Source organism: Morus notabilis, unplaced genomic scaffold (assembly GCF_000414095.1).
Source record: "Morus notabilis unplaced genomic scaffold, ASM41409v2 Scaffold833, whole genome shotgun sequence".
NCBI lineage: Eukaryota > Viridiplantae > Streptophyta > Magnoliopsida > Rosales > Moraceae > Morus > Morus notabilis.
In genome coordinates, this window is record NW_010356830.1 from 162,984 (window position 1) to 180,773 (window position 17,790).

Genomic DNA, 17,790 nt, shown 5'->3' on the forward strand with positions numbered 1-17,790 from the left:
ATATATTTCTAATTACCTCAGTGAGAGTGTTTCAGGATTTCAATACATTGACTCAGTGGAAGGAGTCTGATTGCTGCCCATGTCGGTGTCTAGTATATATGAATATATATATATATATGCTAACTTGTACTACAATCTGGAAATCTGTTGATTACTTTTGTATATTTATTGTTTTTCTTCTCCGGATCTCTCGCATTTTCTGGCTTTCTGGGAAGGTTATTCTTATTTACATGTATGTTTGTAAACGTTAAATTTTGATAAAATCACAATAATATAAATTTTTTTTTTTGCAAAACTCATAAATCTAATACAAATCTAATTACTTAAAATTATTTAATTTGATTAGCAAAAAAAGAAACTTAAAATTATTATAAAAAAAAACTGTGTTAAGCGCAACAACTATAGTGAGTTATAAGGATCGTGTTCATTTCACCGATTTGAGTTTTATTATAATAAAAAATTCTCAGAAACAGTTACATCTAATTTTTTTACTACAGTAAAAAATTCTCACATAAAGTCATACCTAAACTCAAATTAAAAACTCGAATCAATAAACTAAACACTAATTTAAATTAGAATCATAATTTCGAATTCAAAACTCATTGTACCAAACAATACCTAATATATAGTGAGTTAAAAGGTTTACGAAGATTATAATTTTATTTTTTCTTTTGAGTCTGAAATCTGAATGAGTTTCTCTATTGAGGTGGGACCAAAGAACAGCGCAAGGCACTGGGCTCAGACTTTTTCAGCAAACCCAATATCGGACCCACCGCCCCATACGACTGCAACTCCCCACACCGGCAACGCGTGCTTCTATGTCCATTTCTCTTTCTCTCTCTCTCTTTGTCTCTCTCTCTCTCTCCAATCAATATGAATTTAATAGCTTATTACAAGAAAGTAGAAAATACCTGGAGTGAGAAAAGTCTTAATTATTAGCAACTCCACTAACCCAACACTACTCTAATTACAACCATGTGATCATATCTGATCTTTTATCTTATCACTCTATGTCTCTCTCAATCTCATCAGAAGACTTAATTATTTTCATAATTCTTATATATAGCTTATAGTTATAGGTCATTTTCAATTATCAAACTATATATAATAATTACTACGGTGCCTTACTTGGGAAAATATTCAACGTCTTCCTAATTTGTAGGTGAGCATATTTAACTTTGTATCGTATTACGGACGCTTTTCAAAACCACATGCAATTGCAAGTCATTTGTTTCGTAACAGATTTAGAATCAGGTGGGGAGATCTCAACTATAAAATCAAGTTTTAGTTGTGTGCCATTTTGTCAAGTGTATCAATCACCAAAACCATTCAAAGTATGCCCAAAACGTTACTTTCCAATTCGGTAACTGAAGATTTTAGTTAGATTTAGAGAAAAGCTGGGTGTAGATTTTAGAATTCCATTATTATTATTATTATTATTATTATATATATGTGTGTGTGTGTGTGTGTATAGGTGTATATGTATAGCTGTTTGATTTTGCAACAAATCCGTCCCTTGTCTAATTCTGACCTCAAAATTCAGATCTTCTCTTCCTATTTCCTATATAAAGGATGTTTATCCATCTGTCATAAATTGCGTGGTGTTTGGTATGAAGATTCGTGTCATGATTTGAATCATAATTCGTGATTCGCTACTAGTTTGTGATTCGTTACAGTGTTTTCTCTTAAAAAAAATACACATAAATCGAAAATAATTATGAATCATTATTCTAAATTCATTAACTAATAACGGCGGCTTAGTGTTTCAGAGTCATGCACATATTTTTTTTCGACTGAGTAATTTTAAGTGTGTGTGTGTAAATGGGTCCACTAATCCGGACCGTCTGATGTGATATATCTAGCGCTCGATTCTTTTCACACCCCCCACACCCACATGGCCAATTAACGGTTACAATCATTGTGCTGGGTCTTCTTCCTTGTGGGATGTGATAAAGTATAACAATTCAGCCCCCACCAATATCCAATAAACGTTACATTGTACACATACACATAATGCAACATGATTTCTTAAACATTACCCTTTCCCTAGATAATTAATAAATACCCATAATTATTTGGTTCTGCTTTTGTAATTGGATCATTTGAGATTTATATATATATATATATCCTGTATATATGTGGCCAGTCTTAAGCTTTTGGACTGTTTCGTGAGGTATACCCATATATCGTACGGTCATGATCTAATTGTCGGCGGGCCAGGACATGCCAACTTATAAATCTTTTTGATATAAATGTGCCTTGTACAAGTAATATAAAGTAATATATTAATTAGAGAGAGAGAGAGAGAAATGATTTTATATATGTTATCTGTGATGTATATAATATTTGGGTGCATGTGATTCGCCTTGGCAGGCTAAGCTGTTATTTTGATGATTGTCTTTTAAATTGAGCACATATAAAGCCTTGTGATCCTCAAAAATTGCATATAATATTTCTGTACATATATATAAATATTATGCGGATTTTTTATATTCTTGATTAAAATAATAGAATTTAATATATTTTGCATTGCTGGACTTGTCTGAGGCATCTCTTTCACAAAACTTGAATGAGATTGGCCAAGGCACTGGGATTTTGTTTGGCATGCCTCAAACCCCAAGTGCAACAAACACTTTGGTTTCTGTGAGAGAGAAAGAATCTTAAATTCTTCACCTGTTTGGTATTATATATATATATATATATATATATATTTATATATGTGGGTTGCAGTATATACTGATGGGGAATGTGAGGGCAAGCTAGATCCTATATTTCTCTTTTCTCAAACAAAGCCCAAACAGGTGTTGCTCTAGTTGGGGAATTGTGAGAAGATCAGCTTTGTACGTACTGATATTTGGATTTCCTTGGAAAGATCATCCGTTTTCTTCGTCAGTTTTTGCTTAATTATCAGCTCCTTCAACCGATCCTTACAACAGGTGAGAAAATCTTAAAACTTCATAATTATATTCCTCTTGCCCATCTTAATGAGATTTTGTTTGAATTTTAATCAAAACTACATGTAATTAAGGAAAAAGATTGATGATAGTTTCTTAATTTGCATAGTCTGATTAAGTTCTCATCATGCATTTATGTTTTTTGATGATCTTCAAATACATAAATTTGTCTCTCTCTCTCTCTCTCTCTCTCTCTCTCTCTCTCTCTTTCTCTCTCTCTAAGTTGTACGTACTAGTTTAATATCGATTTGTGAAGATAGAGAGGTTTTAATGTTATTGATCGGATCCATAAAAGCTGTAAAATAGTACAATATATGAGACTCCATCGTATGATTGAAATTGAGTTTTATCTGTTTTTGGTTATGTCAAACAATTCTCAACAGAAAATTATTTACAGATATCTCCATGGTCATATATAGGTCATGATGATTTAAGAAGCTTGTATATAAGATATTCTTCTAAGTTGACTAGTTTTCCTCATGTAAGACAAATTAGTTTCCCCGTTTTGATTAGAAGATATTCTTCTAATTAGTTGTTAGTTTTCCTCACGTAAGACAAATTATTTCACAGTTTTGATGTAAACACCAAATAAATTATCATTCAAATAAATTGAAAAAAAAAAAAAAAGAGGAAGCCTTGGAAGATCTGGAAATCGTAATATAAGTATTAATTAGCATATTATGAACAGAAAAATAAATGTTAGGAAAAAGTTTGATTTCTGTTTGGAAGCTTAATTAACTGGATGAACTGTTTGGTTTATTAAGAATATTGAAGGTAATAAAAATCTAGCAAAGAATGCGGACACGAACACGCACAAATAACAACAAAAAAGCCAAGCACATGATAGGGAATTACTGTGCTGATGGATGAGATACACAACTGTCGTGTTTGTGAGATATTTTTTGTATGATCACAAAACAAACTATATTATTGTGGCCCAGAGTGACTTAACACAAAGAAGAACAACAATCAAAACAAACAGACAAATTGTGCTCAAAAGTAGTTAACGTCACTTTGTTTATATATATATGTCTATATATATGTTACCAAATTATATGCTATGTTTGAAGTTGTTTTCTTTTTATTTTTTACGTTTTTGAGAAAAAAATAAAAAAGAAGAGAAACAGTATTTGACATAATTAAAAAAAATGAAAACAATTTTTTGATTCAGTGTAAAATAGGAGAGAAATTAAAAATGACTTTTAGTCATTTTTCATTTTTTTTTCCGTTTTCTCCTCTCTCTAAAGAGAGAGAGAGACATTAATTGATTTTTTTATACTGAAAATAATCTTTTAAAAAAATTATTAAACGTATTTTTAAAAATAATTTCTGTCTGAAATTAAAAACATTTTCATTTCTATTTTCATACAAAAATAAAATAAAATTATTTTAAAATGAGTTCTAAAAGCACTCATAATTGATTGGCCTATCTAGCTAACTCTCCATTCTTTACCCCTACCTTTCTAAATATTAATCTTTTTTTTTTCTCTCTTGTTTGACAGGTATAATATAGAAGCGTGAGAAAGTGAAACAGCATTAATATCGTCGATTTGATAGGATATATATGCATTTCTGAGAACAAGTTTAGAGCCGAGAAATATATATATATATATATTTATATAAACATATATAGACACCGCACATATGTATATATATATATATGTACGTACATTGGTCAACATATGAATTCCATTGTATAAAGAGTCAACATCTATACTCTCTCGGGTTTCGACAGATAAAAGGCAATCAGCTGGGCAGTTGCAGAAAATTAAGCTTCAATGGAGAAGCTCCTTTTCAAACCGTACGACAAGGAAGACATGAGGATGGCCATGCTTAAGCACGAGGAAACTTTCAAACAACAGGTACATTTATATACATACATATGTAATATATCCTATATATGTATATTATTGTAACGTTACACTTCAATAATCAATTGGTTTCTGGCTTTAGTTATAATGTGATATATATGTGTATATATATTTTGTAGGTATATGAACTTCACCGGTTATATCAAATTCAGAAGATATTGATGAAGAACATGAAATCACAAAGTAGTAGACGAGAGAGAGTATCAGTACTGGATCTAGAGCGACGACCAGCAGAAAACATCAGATCGGAGGAATCGGACGGTAGTGATGAGATCATAGACGAGAGCGAAATTGAGCTTACTCTGGGTCCCACAACTTACAACAACAAAAACAACAACCGGCGAATTAGGAAAACGGCGGAGGCGCCAATGAACTCGGATTCCGGTCCGAGCTTCTCTTCCTCTTCGACCGGGTCGAGCCAGATGAAGCGGACGATTAACTCTCGCGGCGAAACGACAAGAAGGGTAGAGCTAAACGGCGGGTGCCAACTTGGCAATACGACGTCGTTGAACGGTGATGTTGAAGAAGAGTTGAGGCTAAAACACCCTCCTTGGCTTTTCCAAGTTTTGAGCTTGAACATGACTTGAGATGTGTTCTTTTTTTTTTTTTTTTTTTTTTTTTTTTAAATTTTTGAGTTGAGTCTATTATAAGAGTTTTTAGACTTGGTTGGAGATCATTTCCTATTGGCTAATTCTTCTGATGATGATCTTGATTGATGTTTGGGTGAGATGTGAATTTTTCTGATTAAGTAGTTTCTAATGTAATAGGTTGATGGAAGTGAGCTTGTATGTAAAGATTTTAGTCGTCATGTACTTGTCTCTCCTTGGGTTGCCATTGCAATTTGCAAACTCCCAATCTAATATAAAACGTGACCCCTTTTTTTTTTTAATTTTAAAATTGACGTTTTCGAAACAGTAATATTGTTCATGCATTTGCCCAAGTTTTTGGAAAGAGCTCATGAAATTGATGATCTTGTTACTAATTTGAAAAAATATGTTCAAATCAAAAGGAAGTGGATATTAAGCACTGTAGTTTGGTTTGATTACACTGCAATATTTATGTTTTGGGCCATTTTGTCAGGTGAAAGACTCAACAGTACTAATACTTTACCTTTACGTGACGAAAAAAATCCCAACAAAAGTCTATTTATTTAGGGATTTTTCTGTGATATTATAAACGTTATTCAGCAAGAAAAAGTTTACCTGTCATATGGACCATCCATTAAATTGAAGGGCTTTATTGATTTGTTTCTATTCCCTCTACGTGATTTCATATATTGTATTTTGGACTTAATACAATCAATGAAATAATTATATCTCTCCAGACCAAAGAGATATATGCACCATTCATTTCACCGATTTGAGTTTAAAATTCGAGTTTTATTACGGTAAAAACTCTCAGAAACAGTCACATCTAACTTTTTTACTACAGTAAAAAGTTCTCACATAAAATCACATCTCAATTCGAATTAAAAACTCAAATCAATAAACTAAACATGCCCATAGCTATTAGAACAAGATTACCATTTCAAATTAAGGAGGCCTCAAATTAATGGTTTTGAACAGAGGGTTATCCAAAGACAATAATCATGCCTTACAAAATTCAGAAAGTTTTTCTTTAAAAGAAAAAAAAAAAGATATGCTTTGAAAGAGTCACATAATTTAAGGAACAATCTTTTAGGTTCCATGATGATTTTGCCCCGACATCAACATGCTCTAGTTGCTAGCCTGTCCCTTGAGCAAGTCTTACTTTTAAAAAAGCTCTTTATCTTCAAGGATTCAATTATTTAGATAGAGACCCCACAACACAGCTACAAAATAAATAAATAAATAAATAAAACCTCATTGCTTTGTATCAACTTGGGGTACATGTTCTGTCATCACATTTTTCTTGATCCTTCAACCCATCTACATTACTAACACAAATAGTATTTCAGTTGTTTAATTCTTTTCACACTAAACTTTCCACAGATACCACAGTGTGTCATACTGGTAGGATATTTTTTCATATCATACCTAAACAAATTCTCCTAATTTGAACTCAAATATTGGTTTTATTTGAATGAGAATTCTATGATAGAATATTAAAAATCTAAACTCAATAGGGTTTTATTTTGAGCGTAAAATCTGTGGTGCGTTGTGTCATTTTGTATATATATTTTTTTCTTTTATTTTGATGAGATTTTGACCAAATTCTTTACTTTCAGAGTTGGACCAATCATTGGAAATGCCTTCAGTGAAGCGTGCATATAATGTACTAATAACGCCAACTTACAAGTGATTCCAAGCATTGGATTCTGTTTTCTCACTAAGTCAGTGTGTTAATTCATGTACATTATTGAGTCTCATATATGACACTAGTAACATGCATGCAATGGTGATAAAACGGTAGCAGAATTTTTTTTTTTTTTTTGGTCTAGAATAAAAGTCAAGTCCAAAAACAATTAGCACACACAAGATTCCATTCCACTTTCTTTACAATAATTTTCCAACCATTAAATTACTCATCTTACTCAAAAACACAAGTGACGATATTATGTACACCAATCTTTCATACAGAATCAAAACATGATAAAGAAGAAGATGAAGAAAAAGATAAAAAAGAAATAAATACAGACTTATATATGTATAGCTAGTAAAAGCCACTAACCATTCAACAAGACTTGATCTCTTACCAAATGCTCCTATGAAATGGAATGCCGTCGATCCTTGCTTGGTTTTGTTCTTCCTTTGTATGAAGGTGTAACTCCATCAGAACGCACAAAAGGATAAAGCCTTCCCAGCCTCTTTGAGACTGAGTTCATGAAGGATTTTCTTGGCCGAGGAGGCTTATCAGCAGAGGACATGATCACACTCTGAGGACTATTCACGGCCGACTTAACGGCCGTCGATCTTTCGATCTCTTTCATCTTCATCTTCATCTTCACGAGCTCGATCTTCAAGTCCTCGTTCTCTCTTCGCAGGCCGGAGAGCTCGTCGGAGACCGGGTGGATGTCTGTGGAGTATAAGTTGAGCTTGGAAGGGAGAGCGGATGCGGGGGATTCGCCGCCAACGAGGGAGCCGTTCATGACGTCCCGGAGGCGCTGCTGCTCGTAGTAGAGGACTTGGACGACCGTCTGGACAGGGAGCCGGTCGTTTTGCGCGGCGTGTGCGCAGGCCTCGCGGGACAGCTTCTGGCAGTCCATTAGGCTGCACACTTTCTTCCTCTCCATGTCGCTTAGAACAGGGTGAGCCTGTTGATTTTATAATTCAAAAGGGAAAAATAAAAGTGAACATTGAAATTTGGGGGAAAAATGAGATGTTGGTTTGGTTGGTTGAGTACTGTTTTGTGCTAATTCGGTGAAAAAACCGTCAATCTTTATTAATGTCTAAATGCTTTTTGGTGTTTGCTCATATGCAGATATTGATTGCCAGTTTGGTCTACTTAAAAGCTGTTCAAAATGTAAATGTGAAAACGAGAAAATAATTGCTTTAAGAGGTTCAAAAGTGTGGTCACTCACTATAGTTATTTTTTCACAACCAGAAAAGTAGAAAACTACACAATTAGATTACAGTGTGTCAATTTTGGTAATAGCCTCTTTTTTTTTTCCTCTTTTAACCACAATGACAGTTTAATTGGTCATCCATATATGTGTGTGTGTGTCTATATATATATATATATATATATATAAGTTCTAATATAAACCAATTTTCTGCTCTGGTTTAAAGATGTTTAAAATGTCAACTAAAAAAAGAAACTGCAGAGGTCCGAAGAGTGATGATTGAAAAGGCTCAAGTAGATTATAGCGGATAAAATATCAATTTTAATGGAGGGCTTGATTATTACTTCTATGCATAGAACATGATGAATTTATGATAAGCAATATGTTGTAGAAATAAAGCAAAAGAAGCTGAAAAGAATGCGCACCTTTAGGTAGATATCAATGGCTCTATACATTCCATCTTCAGTTACCCTTGATTGTTCTGGAATAAGTTCAGCGAGACCAATGAATTTGGAAACAGATAAGTTTCTATCAGAAGCTATTTCAGCTATGTAGTTCTCCATCAATTTCCCAACTCGCTCAAGTTCACTTGGTGGAGGAGACACATACTCATCATCTCCACTAAACACCATCCGATTACCCCCGATTTCGAAATCAAGGAAGTTCATCATGATCCTCTGAACAGTGTCCACATCAAACAATGTGTCACCAGTGAATGAGTATGAAGGAATCAAAAGATCATCCAGAACGGTCTGCCCCAACTGCATTCCCATTCTCTTCTCCAAATCCAAGCGGCAAGCGACCGTCGTCTCAAGATATATCGCTGCTCGGAGAAGCATAGACAGGAAGCTAACTGACATGGCGTTTTTCTCCCTTGGTAGAAGGCTCACAATGGTTTCTAGCACAACCCTTTTTTCGTGCTCTTGTCGCGGCTCGATTTTCTTCCTTCCCTTCCCAAATATCTCCTGCGCCACAAAAGGATTGTACTTGAATTGATTTCATAACAATTCTATTGAAATAATGAAGACAACATTGAGTCCAGATTTACTGCCCTAAGATTTTCTGTCTCATTGGTTGTCCCTCTAATATTATTTGCCATATCATCTAAATTTAAGAATTTGATCACATAATAAATACTAAATGCTAAAACTGCTCAAGCAATTAAATGAGCTATCAGATTCAAAATAGTATTAAGGAATAGCCAATGAGACAGGAAAATGGGACGACGGATCTAAACTCAAACAGCATAATAGTTGTTTTAGAATGAGGATCTCACCAAACCTCTGAGAGATTTTTGTGCATAGAGCATGAGGATTGGCCCAAGAGCATATTGCTTAAACCCTCTTGCCATCATTGCAACAAGAACTCTATGAAACATGTCAATTCTAAGGACAGTCAAGTCTTCAGCCCACCAATCCACAATTGGTTTTGGCTCAGAAACTGCTGAGGGAATCACACCCTCACTTCCACTCTCACTCCTACCTGACATACAGAATTGGCTCTCTTTGCAGGCTATATATGCAATTGCATCTATACATTTGCTCACCAATTTCACCTTCTCTGCTATTGGGAGAAAGTTCTCTGATATGTGTAGAATTGAGGCTGCACTTGCAAGGCTTTTCAAAGCCACTTCATTCAAATAAGCATCAGTTCTTCCCACCAAGTTTCCCACCGCATAGTCCTCGGTCATCTCAAGGTACTCCGCTGCGCACCTCAGCATGGCTATGTTTTCCGTGCTTATCTCGAAGTTTATCCCGTAGCAGAACTTGGCAGCAAGCTCAAACGCTTCTGCCCCGCCAGGGATGTCGGCGAGCTCAATGATGGAGAGATCAGAATCATTGGATTCTGACACCAGTTTTCTTATGTATCCACACTTTGAAACTAGTGGGAACTGCAAATAAAGCAGGGAATAAATGATACTAAAAGTGTTAGTTTGTATTGAATCTCTGACTTTGTGTCAAATGAATAACTTTAGCCTATCGGGAGATTCTCTTTCTATCTATTGATAACAAAATATAGTTTTTGCTCAAAACTAAATTATGCAAGTCTTGAAACTGAGGTACAAGATACCTTATGTAATGAGAAGGAAACGCCTCCTACATCGATAGTAACATCACTAGGAATCTCCTGAGAAAAAATCCTGCAAAAATTTCAAATACATCTTAATGAAGAGCAAACAAAAGAACCAACTTGGAAAATGAAATAGATAAGTTAGAACAAAAACGAAAAAAGAAAAAACTGACCATTCACTTGTTCTCTTCAAAGCAGTGGAAAGAAGCTCTTTCTTTTTAGAGTTCATAGTGACAGCAATTGGTGCTGTTTGTTCCTGATCAAGATCTACCATGGTAGTGACTGAGGAATCCTTAGTCATGATCATTTCTCCATTATATATAGTGCTAGTGAAGCATAGAAGAAAAGAAAGCTTGAGATGCAATTATATGTGTAGTAATGCAGGGTACTCTTTTGTTTCTTTTGACCTCTTTTTCAAGTTTTCAGTGACAAACTAAGCTAAAACTAAAACCATTATGCAATAATAACGAGCTAGAAACTGAAATTTCATCAAGCTTTCAGTTTTCTTTCTTTTTTTTTTTCTTTTTTTTTTCCTTCACAAAACTGAAATTATCCAAATGGTATCCTTTTCCCCCCCTCATGTGGGGTAGTTTGGAGAGGGGAAATGAGTGGCATATGGTGGTATTATTGGATTCTTTAGGGGTAATAAAAGGAATAGATGATTGTGATGGTGCATTTAGTGTGTGGTGGTATTGGATTGGAGAAATTTTGTTGAGAGGATGAGATTGGTAAGTTTTGATTGGCGGCTAATGGCACAACTTTCTCACGTGAGACACAATCCCCTCCACAAATGTGCCCATCTTCCCAATTTTCTCCTCGAGAGAAAAATGACAGTTAGAAAAAGAAAAGCCTCACCCATAAGAGATTACAACTGAATTGTCAAATGATGCAGGATAGAGAAATGCCCTTCTAACAATCTGAAAGTTTTTTTTTTCCCTCTTTGTTGATGTTAAGGTTGATAGCAACCTGAATTTTAGTGGGGGAAGCAACAATGTCGGAGAATTCTGTGGTAGATTATTAAAAAAGAAATACTATGTCGACATGATATAGTTTTAATGTATTTATCAAGTTTTTTCAAATTGTCGTAAATTTTTCTTAATGTGGCATGATTTTGTAATGATCTGACTATTGGTACCGGTTTAAGCCTCTTTATTAAGTTTGTTGTTAAATTTGTTGTAATAAATATAAACAACATGTGAAATAGTAAAAAAATAAACACTCATAAAATAATTTGACTCTCTGTAATTCTGAGGCTCTAAAGGCCTATTGAGATTATTGTGAGACTCTAAACATATAGCCAATTCATCTTAAGATGAAATCTTCCAATCAAATCCGCTGCAATCAGTTTTTTACAGATTCTGTTGTAACAATTACTGCAACAGAGCTGTCAAACTGCTCCGAAAGTCAACTTACTTGATTCTTAAAATTTTCTCATATAAATGCAGTATGATCCTTGCAAAATATTTTATGAACCTGAAATTTTTTGTACAGTCAAGTAAAATCTCCTTTGTAAATCAACCAACTCATTAAAATTCAACTTTTCAAAAACATATAAAAAGTTAACTTCAATCAAATCAATCCAATGAAATAGTTTCCTTCAATGTTCGCTGCAAATCAAGTTTCCTAAACATATTTCATCAATCATTAAAGCTACCAAAATAATCATAATTGACTCATCAAAATAGAAAACGGGATAAGAGAAACAAATTTCAATCAAAACCGATTCTTTCTACATGTAAAACGTGCAGCATATCAATCTCCAAGAATCAAATCAAAGCTCCAAATCAATTTGCAAAATAATGCCAATCAAAAATCCCAACACCAACGATTAAAAATTATGTCTTTATCATACTCCCTCGAGAAATCTCCAGGAAAGAATATTAAAAAGCTGGCAGCTCGCTTTTGAAGATTATGAAAAATGCTGTTGGTAGGATGATGCACCAGGGTCATAACCTCTTCCAAAAAGAAAAGGGAAGTAAGCACTCTGTAGTCTTTAAAAAAACCATGACCACATATTCCATAAAGTCATTTTTCATAACTCCTTTTTATTCTTTTTTTTTTCTTTCTTTCTTTCTTTCTTTTCAATATATAAACATTCTGATTCTTATCAGTTCAGACAATAACAGACTAATACAGACAAGGGTAAGGATTGACATGAAATATTAAGTTCAGTAAATCGCTGTCTAGACATGAGGTGTTCTCAACATTTTGCAATTTTTGCCATTGGAGTGATTCAGAATTTTCAAATTTGCCCTTTAAGCTAGAAAGCAAACAGGAAAATATGCTTACTTCACTGTTGATAAGGAATATGAAGACCGTAATGGGAAATGGGCCAGTATGACCAACCTTTTATTGGGACAAACATGAATAATTTTTGGGATGATTTTAGATAATGTTATGCAGGTGGAACCACAATGAATGTGACAGAACTTACCTTGTAACAAAAAGATGTTCACAAGTGAAAATAACAACTCTTACACACATTCAAAGGTTTCTTCTAGGAAAAATCTGATCATCAGTGAAATTAAGGGTCCCTTGTAGATATTGATTGGACATTAGACAGAAAAATCCACCGATTAACGACATTGTTTTGCGCCCATGTATCACGGGTAGATTTCAACTTAACCCCCTTGGAAGTTTTGTTTGTTTTAATTAAAACCACTTTTCAGTGTTTCCTCTTTCGCGTTTCATCATCCATAGTATTTTCCATATGGAACCAAATCATCCGTCAAGTTTTGGTGTCCTGTTCGCTTGTCCAATTGGATGATCATGCCACGTAATATTAAGTTCACAAAATCTTAAAAATGTAAATGTATATGACAGAGTTTTGAAACTGAATGAATATGTTGTAAGTGTGCAAATCCAAAGTCTCTTGTTAGCTACACAAGTACACATGAAATGGACAATGAGTTAAAAAAAAAGGAAAAAAAAATTTGTGCTACTCCTAAGAGTTTGATCTTTCAAGATGGAATCTCAAATTCTGACGAGTGTTATCAAAGCCGGTTTCAAAATTTAGCCATGTTCATGTACAAGATGATCTCAGAAGAAATCATACAAAGATTGATGGGCCGGATTGGAGAGATTGATAAGAAACCTAATTGTGAGAGTAGAAGTTAAAGAATAAACGGAGAAAGTCATGTAATTTAAACACAAAAATAATGATAAATTTATAAAGATATTAGGTCACTCCACTTAATAATATTAACATTTTAAAATGAAACTGTAAACCCTTCTATAATCCAATTCCTATAACACAGATCATGATTGCAGAAAATCTGTCTCGAAAATGAACTCTCGATCAAGATGAAAACTCTATGGTAATGCAAGGCTCTACGTACCGTGCCATTGAGGAAACAGCTCATCTAGTGAAAAAAGAAGTAAAATTCATTGTCCTTAACAAATAATGCAATCTATCTTTGTAGGGCCCGTCAACAAGTGATCTATACCTAGTTGAACTTGTATTTCTCTAAGCATCTTGTGATATTGGTAGTGGTTAAATTTTTTACAGAAGCATTTATGTTGGGGAGGATATATCAGATATCTATGTCCCATCATGAGCCACCTTTTACAAGAACCAAAATGGGGTTCGTTAAGAGAAGCTGAATCGGCGATGAATAGGATACACGGCAAGAAAAAAGGGTGTTCAGATTCTAATAAATGAAAACAATTTCTCTTGCATACATCAAAGGGCCTTACTCTATGAAGTAGCTTCAAATCATGCAACCTTAAGGGCCCCTTTAGAAATTGTTTGATCGAACAGTGGACAGAAAACTACAACTCCTAGAATTGATCACAGTCCCCGAAATGATTTCTCCACATTAATGGTTTCGTTGAATTCTAAGTCCAAATAATGCACCACGTTAGTCTTGTAATGTTGGCCCCATATATATTCTACTCTTTTTGAACATGTTTTTTTATGTTTGATAATCTTACCAAATATTCATACCTCTTATGTTGCCTGCCCTTTTTGCAATCAATAAAAGTCCTTTTAGAAAGTATACTCAAATTATAATTTTTTATTCTGACGTTTAAAATTTAAATTTATTGTGAGAGAAAAATACTGTAACATAATTAATTATTTGAATTTGAGTATATAAAATAAATAGCCCTAAAAGTTGTGAATTTATGTTTTACTTTTTGAAGTTTCTCCAATAATTTGCTGAGTTTTCTTGGAATTGAACTTCCACTTCCAAATGGGCGTCAAAACAACTCTTCAATTCTTTCGGTTCCACACAAATACAAACACTATTCCAAGTTGTTTTATGACACTGTAAAAAGATGTGTGTGTGTGTGTGTATATATATATGTATATGTAGTCACACACATGATGAAAACATAAGAAGGATGGATAAAGACGTACGAAAATCTGCAAATACCTCTCCAGCTTATCCAGAAAATGACCACAATATGAAAAAGAAACAGTGTACATTTTAACTGATGGCCTTTCCTGATCTTCCACAGGAAAGATTCTCACAAAATATATATATATATATATATATATATCTCCCCCTTTAGGCTTATATACACTTCTTGATGCAGCGTACAAGTATTCCAAAAACAAGAGCATATCATGAGAATATTACAACTGGACCGATTGAAAAGAACCTTCGGAAAAGGAAATAAAAAACAAAAAACAAAAAACAAAACAAAACAAAAACAAAAAAAAAGAACTTAGTGCCCTTTGGCGTTCTGATTAGATGGATTTCCGTGATTCTGTCATCCGGTCTACTGCATAATAATGCTGGCTCTATAAAGGCAAAGCATATATATGAGAATTATGTGGAAGAAAGATATTGGATTATATCATAATTATATTGTATCAAGAAAAATATAACAATTTAACGAAAATAATGAACATCTGATAGTTCATATCAGTGTCTTATTATTTACTCATACTTATCAGTGAATTCTCTAGTATATAACCTAAGTTGTATAATATATATATACACACACACACACAGAGAAAATGGTGATTTTCTATTGAAGAAGATTCTTAACGTGAGGTGGGCTTTGAGAATTGAGATAGAGACAGGAGAATACGGCATATATATTGGAGAAATAGATGTGATCAGAGGAACAAGATCAAGTGACGTAAAATCAGAAGGACGGCAGTCGAACAATAATTTTCACAACTGCACATTTTTCTGCTACGCCTTTATAACTTCTGCTAATCTACCTAACAATTTAAACTGGCATATGTGACTTGTCACCTCAGGCATGTCTCTCAAGTTAATTTTCTCACTTGACTCTATGACATTGAAGAAGTGAAAAAAAAAAAGGAAAAAAAGAAACAGTTATAGTAGTACTGTGCAGATTATACAATTTGGCATTGTGTGATCTTATCAGAGAGGTTCATATGTCTTTGTCACGTGATCTTCTTAAAAATCTAAGGGTGTGTAGTTTTCACAGCTCAAAGTATTTTATGTGAAAAAAAATATTATAATAAAAAATTTAAATTTTTATAAAAAAAAATATTGTAAAAAATAAATTTAAACTGTGATTTAAATTTGTAAAAAGGACAATGCCTAAATAAAAAAGTTAAAGCTATACAAACTGGTTTTGTGAAGATGGTAAAAACTAAAAATGGAGAGAGCAAAACATTCAATGCATGATTCCGCAGATTCCAGGCACAAAAGTAGACATGAAAAATTCTTAATCGATCGGTAAGATACCGGGGTTGGTTGTCTGAGGATGACAACCATCAACAACCAGACCAGGTAGATGGTCCAAAGTAGTGGAACGTTCAAGCCGGCCTTTGAAATACCAATCCACAAATGGGTTATAAGTAAGAGAATTTCAAATACAACGTCAAATTCAACGTTTGAATTAGAGGTGAAAGTTCAAGCGACCCGCCCTGAACCCAAATGAGAATTTCGCGTCTGGCTGGTTTGATTTAATGTACTTTTTTTACAATAAGCGTGAGATACTTCTCAAAGTTGGATCTACGGTTGGGCTACTACCAAGTGCGTATCGCGGAAGGAGACGAGCCAAAGACTACCTGTGTGACAAGCAAGCAACCTTACTAATGAAGGGTGGATTTGGTTATGCATTTTGGACTCACCCATGCCCCTGCCACGTTATGCACCCTCCACAATGAGCTATTCCACCCGTACTTAGACGACTGGTCGTATACTTTGATCGTGGGCTATAGCTATCCGTTAAACGACCACGTTAGCCATCTCTAGACCCTTTTTAAGTTAAGGTATTAAGGAAGAATCACCTCTATGTAAAGAAAGAGAAATGCTCCTTTGGACAGACCGAGATCCTATTCGTAGGGCATTGGATGGGCATCAGAACCATCGAGGAGTGGCAAGCACCTACCAAGGTGAGTGAGCTAAGATCATTTTTAAGGCTCGTGAACTATTACCGAAGATTCATCGTAAGTTACTCGAAGAGGGCTGCTCAACTCAAAAATATCCTAAAGAAGGACGTACGGACAGATCATGGCACTGTACTGAACGGAAGAGTGTCAAAGAGCTTTTTAGGACCTAAAGAAGACAGTGATAGATGACCCTATATTGCAGTTGCCAAATCACACTAAGCCATTTGAAGTACACATGGATGCGTCAGACTATGCCATAGGCGGTGTGCTAGTATAAAAAGGTAACCCAGTAGCATATGAGAGCCGAAAGCTCAATGAGACCGAAAGGCGTGGTCCAAGAGAAGGAGATGACAGCAATAGTGCACTACTTGAGAACGTAGAGGCGGGGCACCCTCTTTGGGCAAGACGGATAATGTGGCGACGAGTGACTTCCTGACCCAAACCTGACATTTGCTATGCCGTCAATCAAGTTTGTCAGTTCATGCACGCTCTCACCACCGTACATCTCCAGGCTGTAGCATCTTATGGTATCTGAAGGGTTCTCTTGGCCTTGGCCTAACCATCACTCCGGGACCGTTAACCACCTTCTTTGCATTCTCCGATGCCGACTGGGTTGGCTGCCCCGATAGCAGACAGTCCACTACTGGCTTCTGCGTATTTCTCAGAAAAATCTACTGACTTGGGTTTCAAAAAAGTAACTGACTCTTTCCAAGTCTAGTGCCGAAGCAGAGTACAAGGCACTCGCCCTTACTACCTCTGAACTGTTATGACTTTTTTACTTGCTATGCGATCTAGCGGTGCCATTTCGCTATCACTTCGCTATCAATTTACAATGTACTTTTTTTTAAGAAAAAATTTAAAAAAGATGTGTTCCCGAATAAGGTTTCGGGTTTGAAACTTAGGCCCAGCTTGAGAATTAAGACTGGGTTGGGTCGACCCAAACACTTAAGTGGGATGGGTTGGGTCGGCCCAAACACTTAAACGGGCCGGGCTCGGGCCAACAATATCAAGCTTTGGACTGCCATTTTAGTCCGACATAAACTTACAGTTCTAATTTTGAAAAGAAACATTGATCTCCAATACAATAATATT

At 34.7% G+C, this 17,790-nt stretch overlaps 2 protein-coding genes across 3 annotated transcripts; one reads left to right on the forward strand and one right to left on the reverse strand.

The window, feature by feature from the left end:
* Positions 1-2,753: 2,753 nt before the first annotated feature.
* LOC21389368 lies at positions 2,754-5,418 on the forward strand. 2 transcript variants are annotated; one of them, XM_024161968.1, is made up of 3 exons: positions 2,754-2,936; positions 4,457-4,816; positions 4,945-5,418. In XM_024161968.1, exons 2-3 carry the CDS (start codon positions 4,733-4,735, stop codon positions 5,410-5,412), a joined length of 552 nt encoding a protein of 183 aa, XP_024017736.1. In that variant the 5' UTR covers positions 2,754-2,936; positions 4,457-4,732; the 3' UTR covers positions 5,413-5,418. The 2 variants fall into 2 exon arrangements, with proteins under 2 accessions (XP_024017736.1, XP_010086958.1); XM_010088656.2 differs by having other exon boundaries at positions 4,690-4,816.
* Positions 5,419-7,359: 1,941 nt separating this feature from the next.
* LOC21389369 (BTB/POZ domain-containing protein SR1IP1) lies at positions 7,360-10,956 on the reverse strand. Its single transcript, XM_010088657.2, has 5 exons — positions 10,550-10,956; positions 10,377-10,446; positions 9,583-10,197; positions 8,732-9,271; positions 7,360-8,057 (listed from the first exon to the last, which is right to left on the reverse strand). The coding sequence occupies exons 1-5, from the start codon at positions 10,681-10,683 to the stop codon at positions 7,509-7,511; spliced, it is 1,908 nt and encodes a 635-aa protein (XP_010086959.2). The 5' UTR covers positions 10,684-10,956; the 3' UTR covers positions 7,360-7,508.
* Between the last annotated feature and the right edge of the window lie 6,834 nt (positions 10,957-17,790).

Bases quoted from the DNA above. Each gene is read 5' to 3' on its own strand.
- LOC21389369 (XM_010088657.2), bottom strand. From the start codon at position 10,683: ATGATCATGACTAAGGATTCCTCAGTCACTACCATGGTAGATCTTGAT. The intron at 9,272-9,582 runs GTGAGATCCTCA...TTTGTGGCGCAG, and splicing joins AAAAATCTCTCAGAGGTTTG to GAGATATTTGGGAAGGGAAG. The intron at 8,058-8,731 runs GTGCGCATTCTT...TAAAATCAACAG, and splicing joins CCATTGATATCTACCTAAAG to GCTCACCCTGTTCTAAGCGA.
- LOC21389368 (XM_024161968.1), top strand. From the start codon at position 4,733: ATGGAGAAGCTCCTTTTCAAACCGTACGACAAGGAAGACATGAGGATG. The intron at 4,817-4,944 runs GTACATTTATAT...TATATTTTGTAG, and splicing joins AGGAAACTTTCAAACAACAG to GTATATGAACTTCACCGGTT.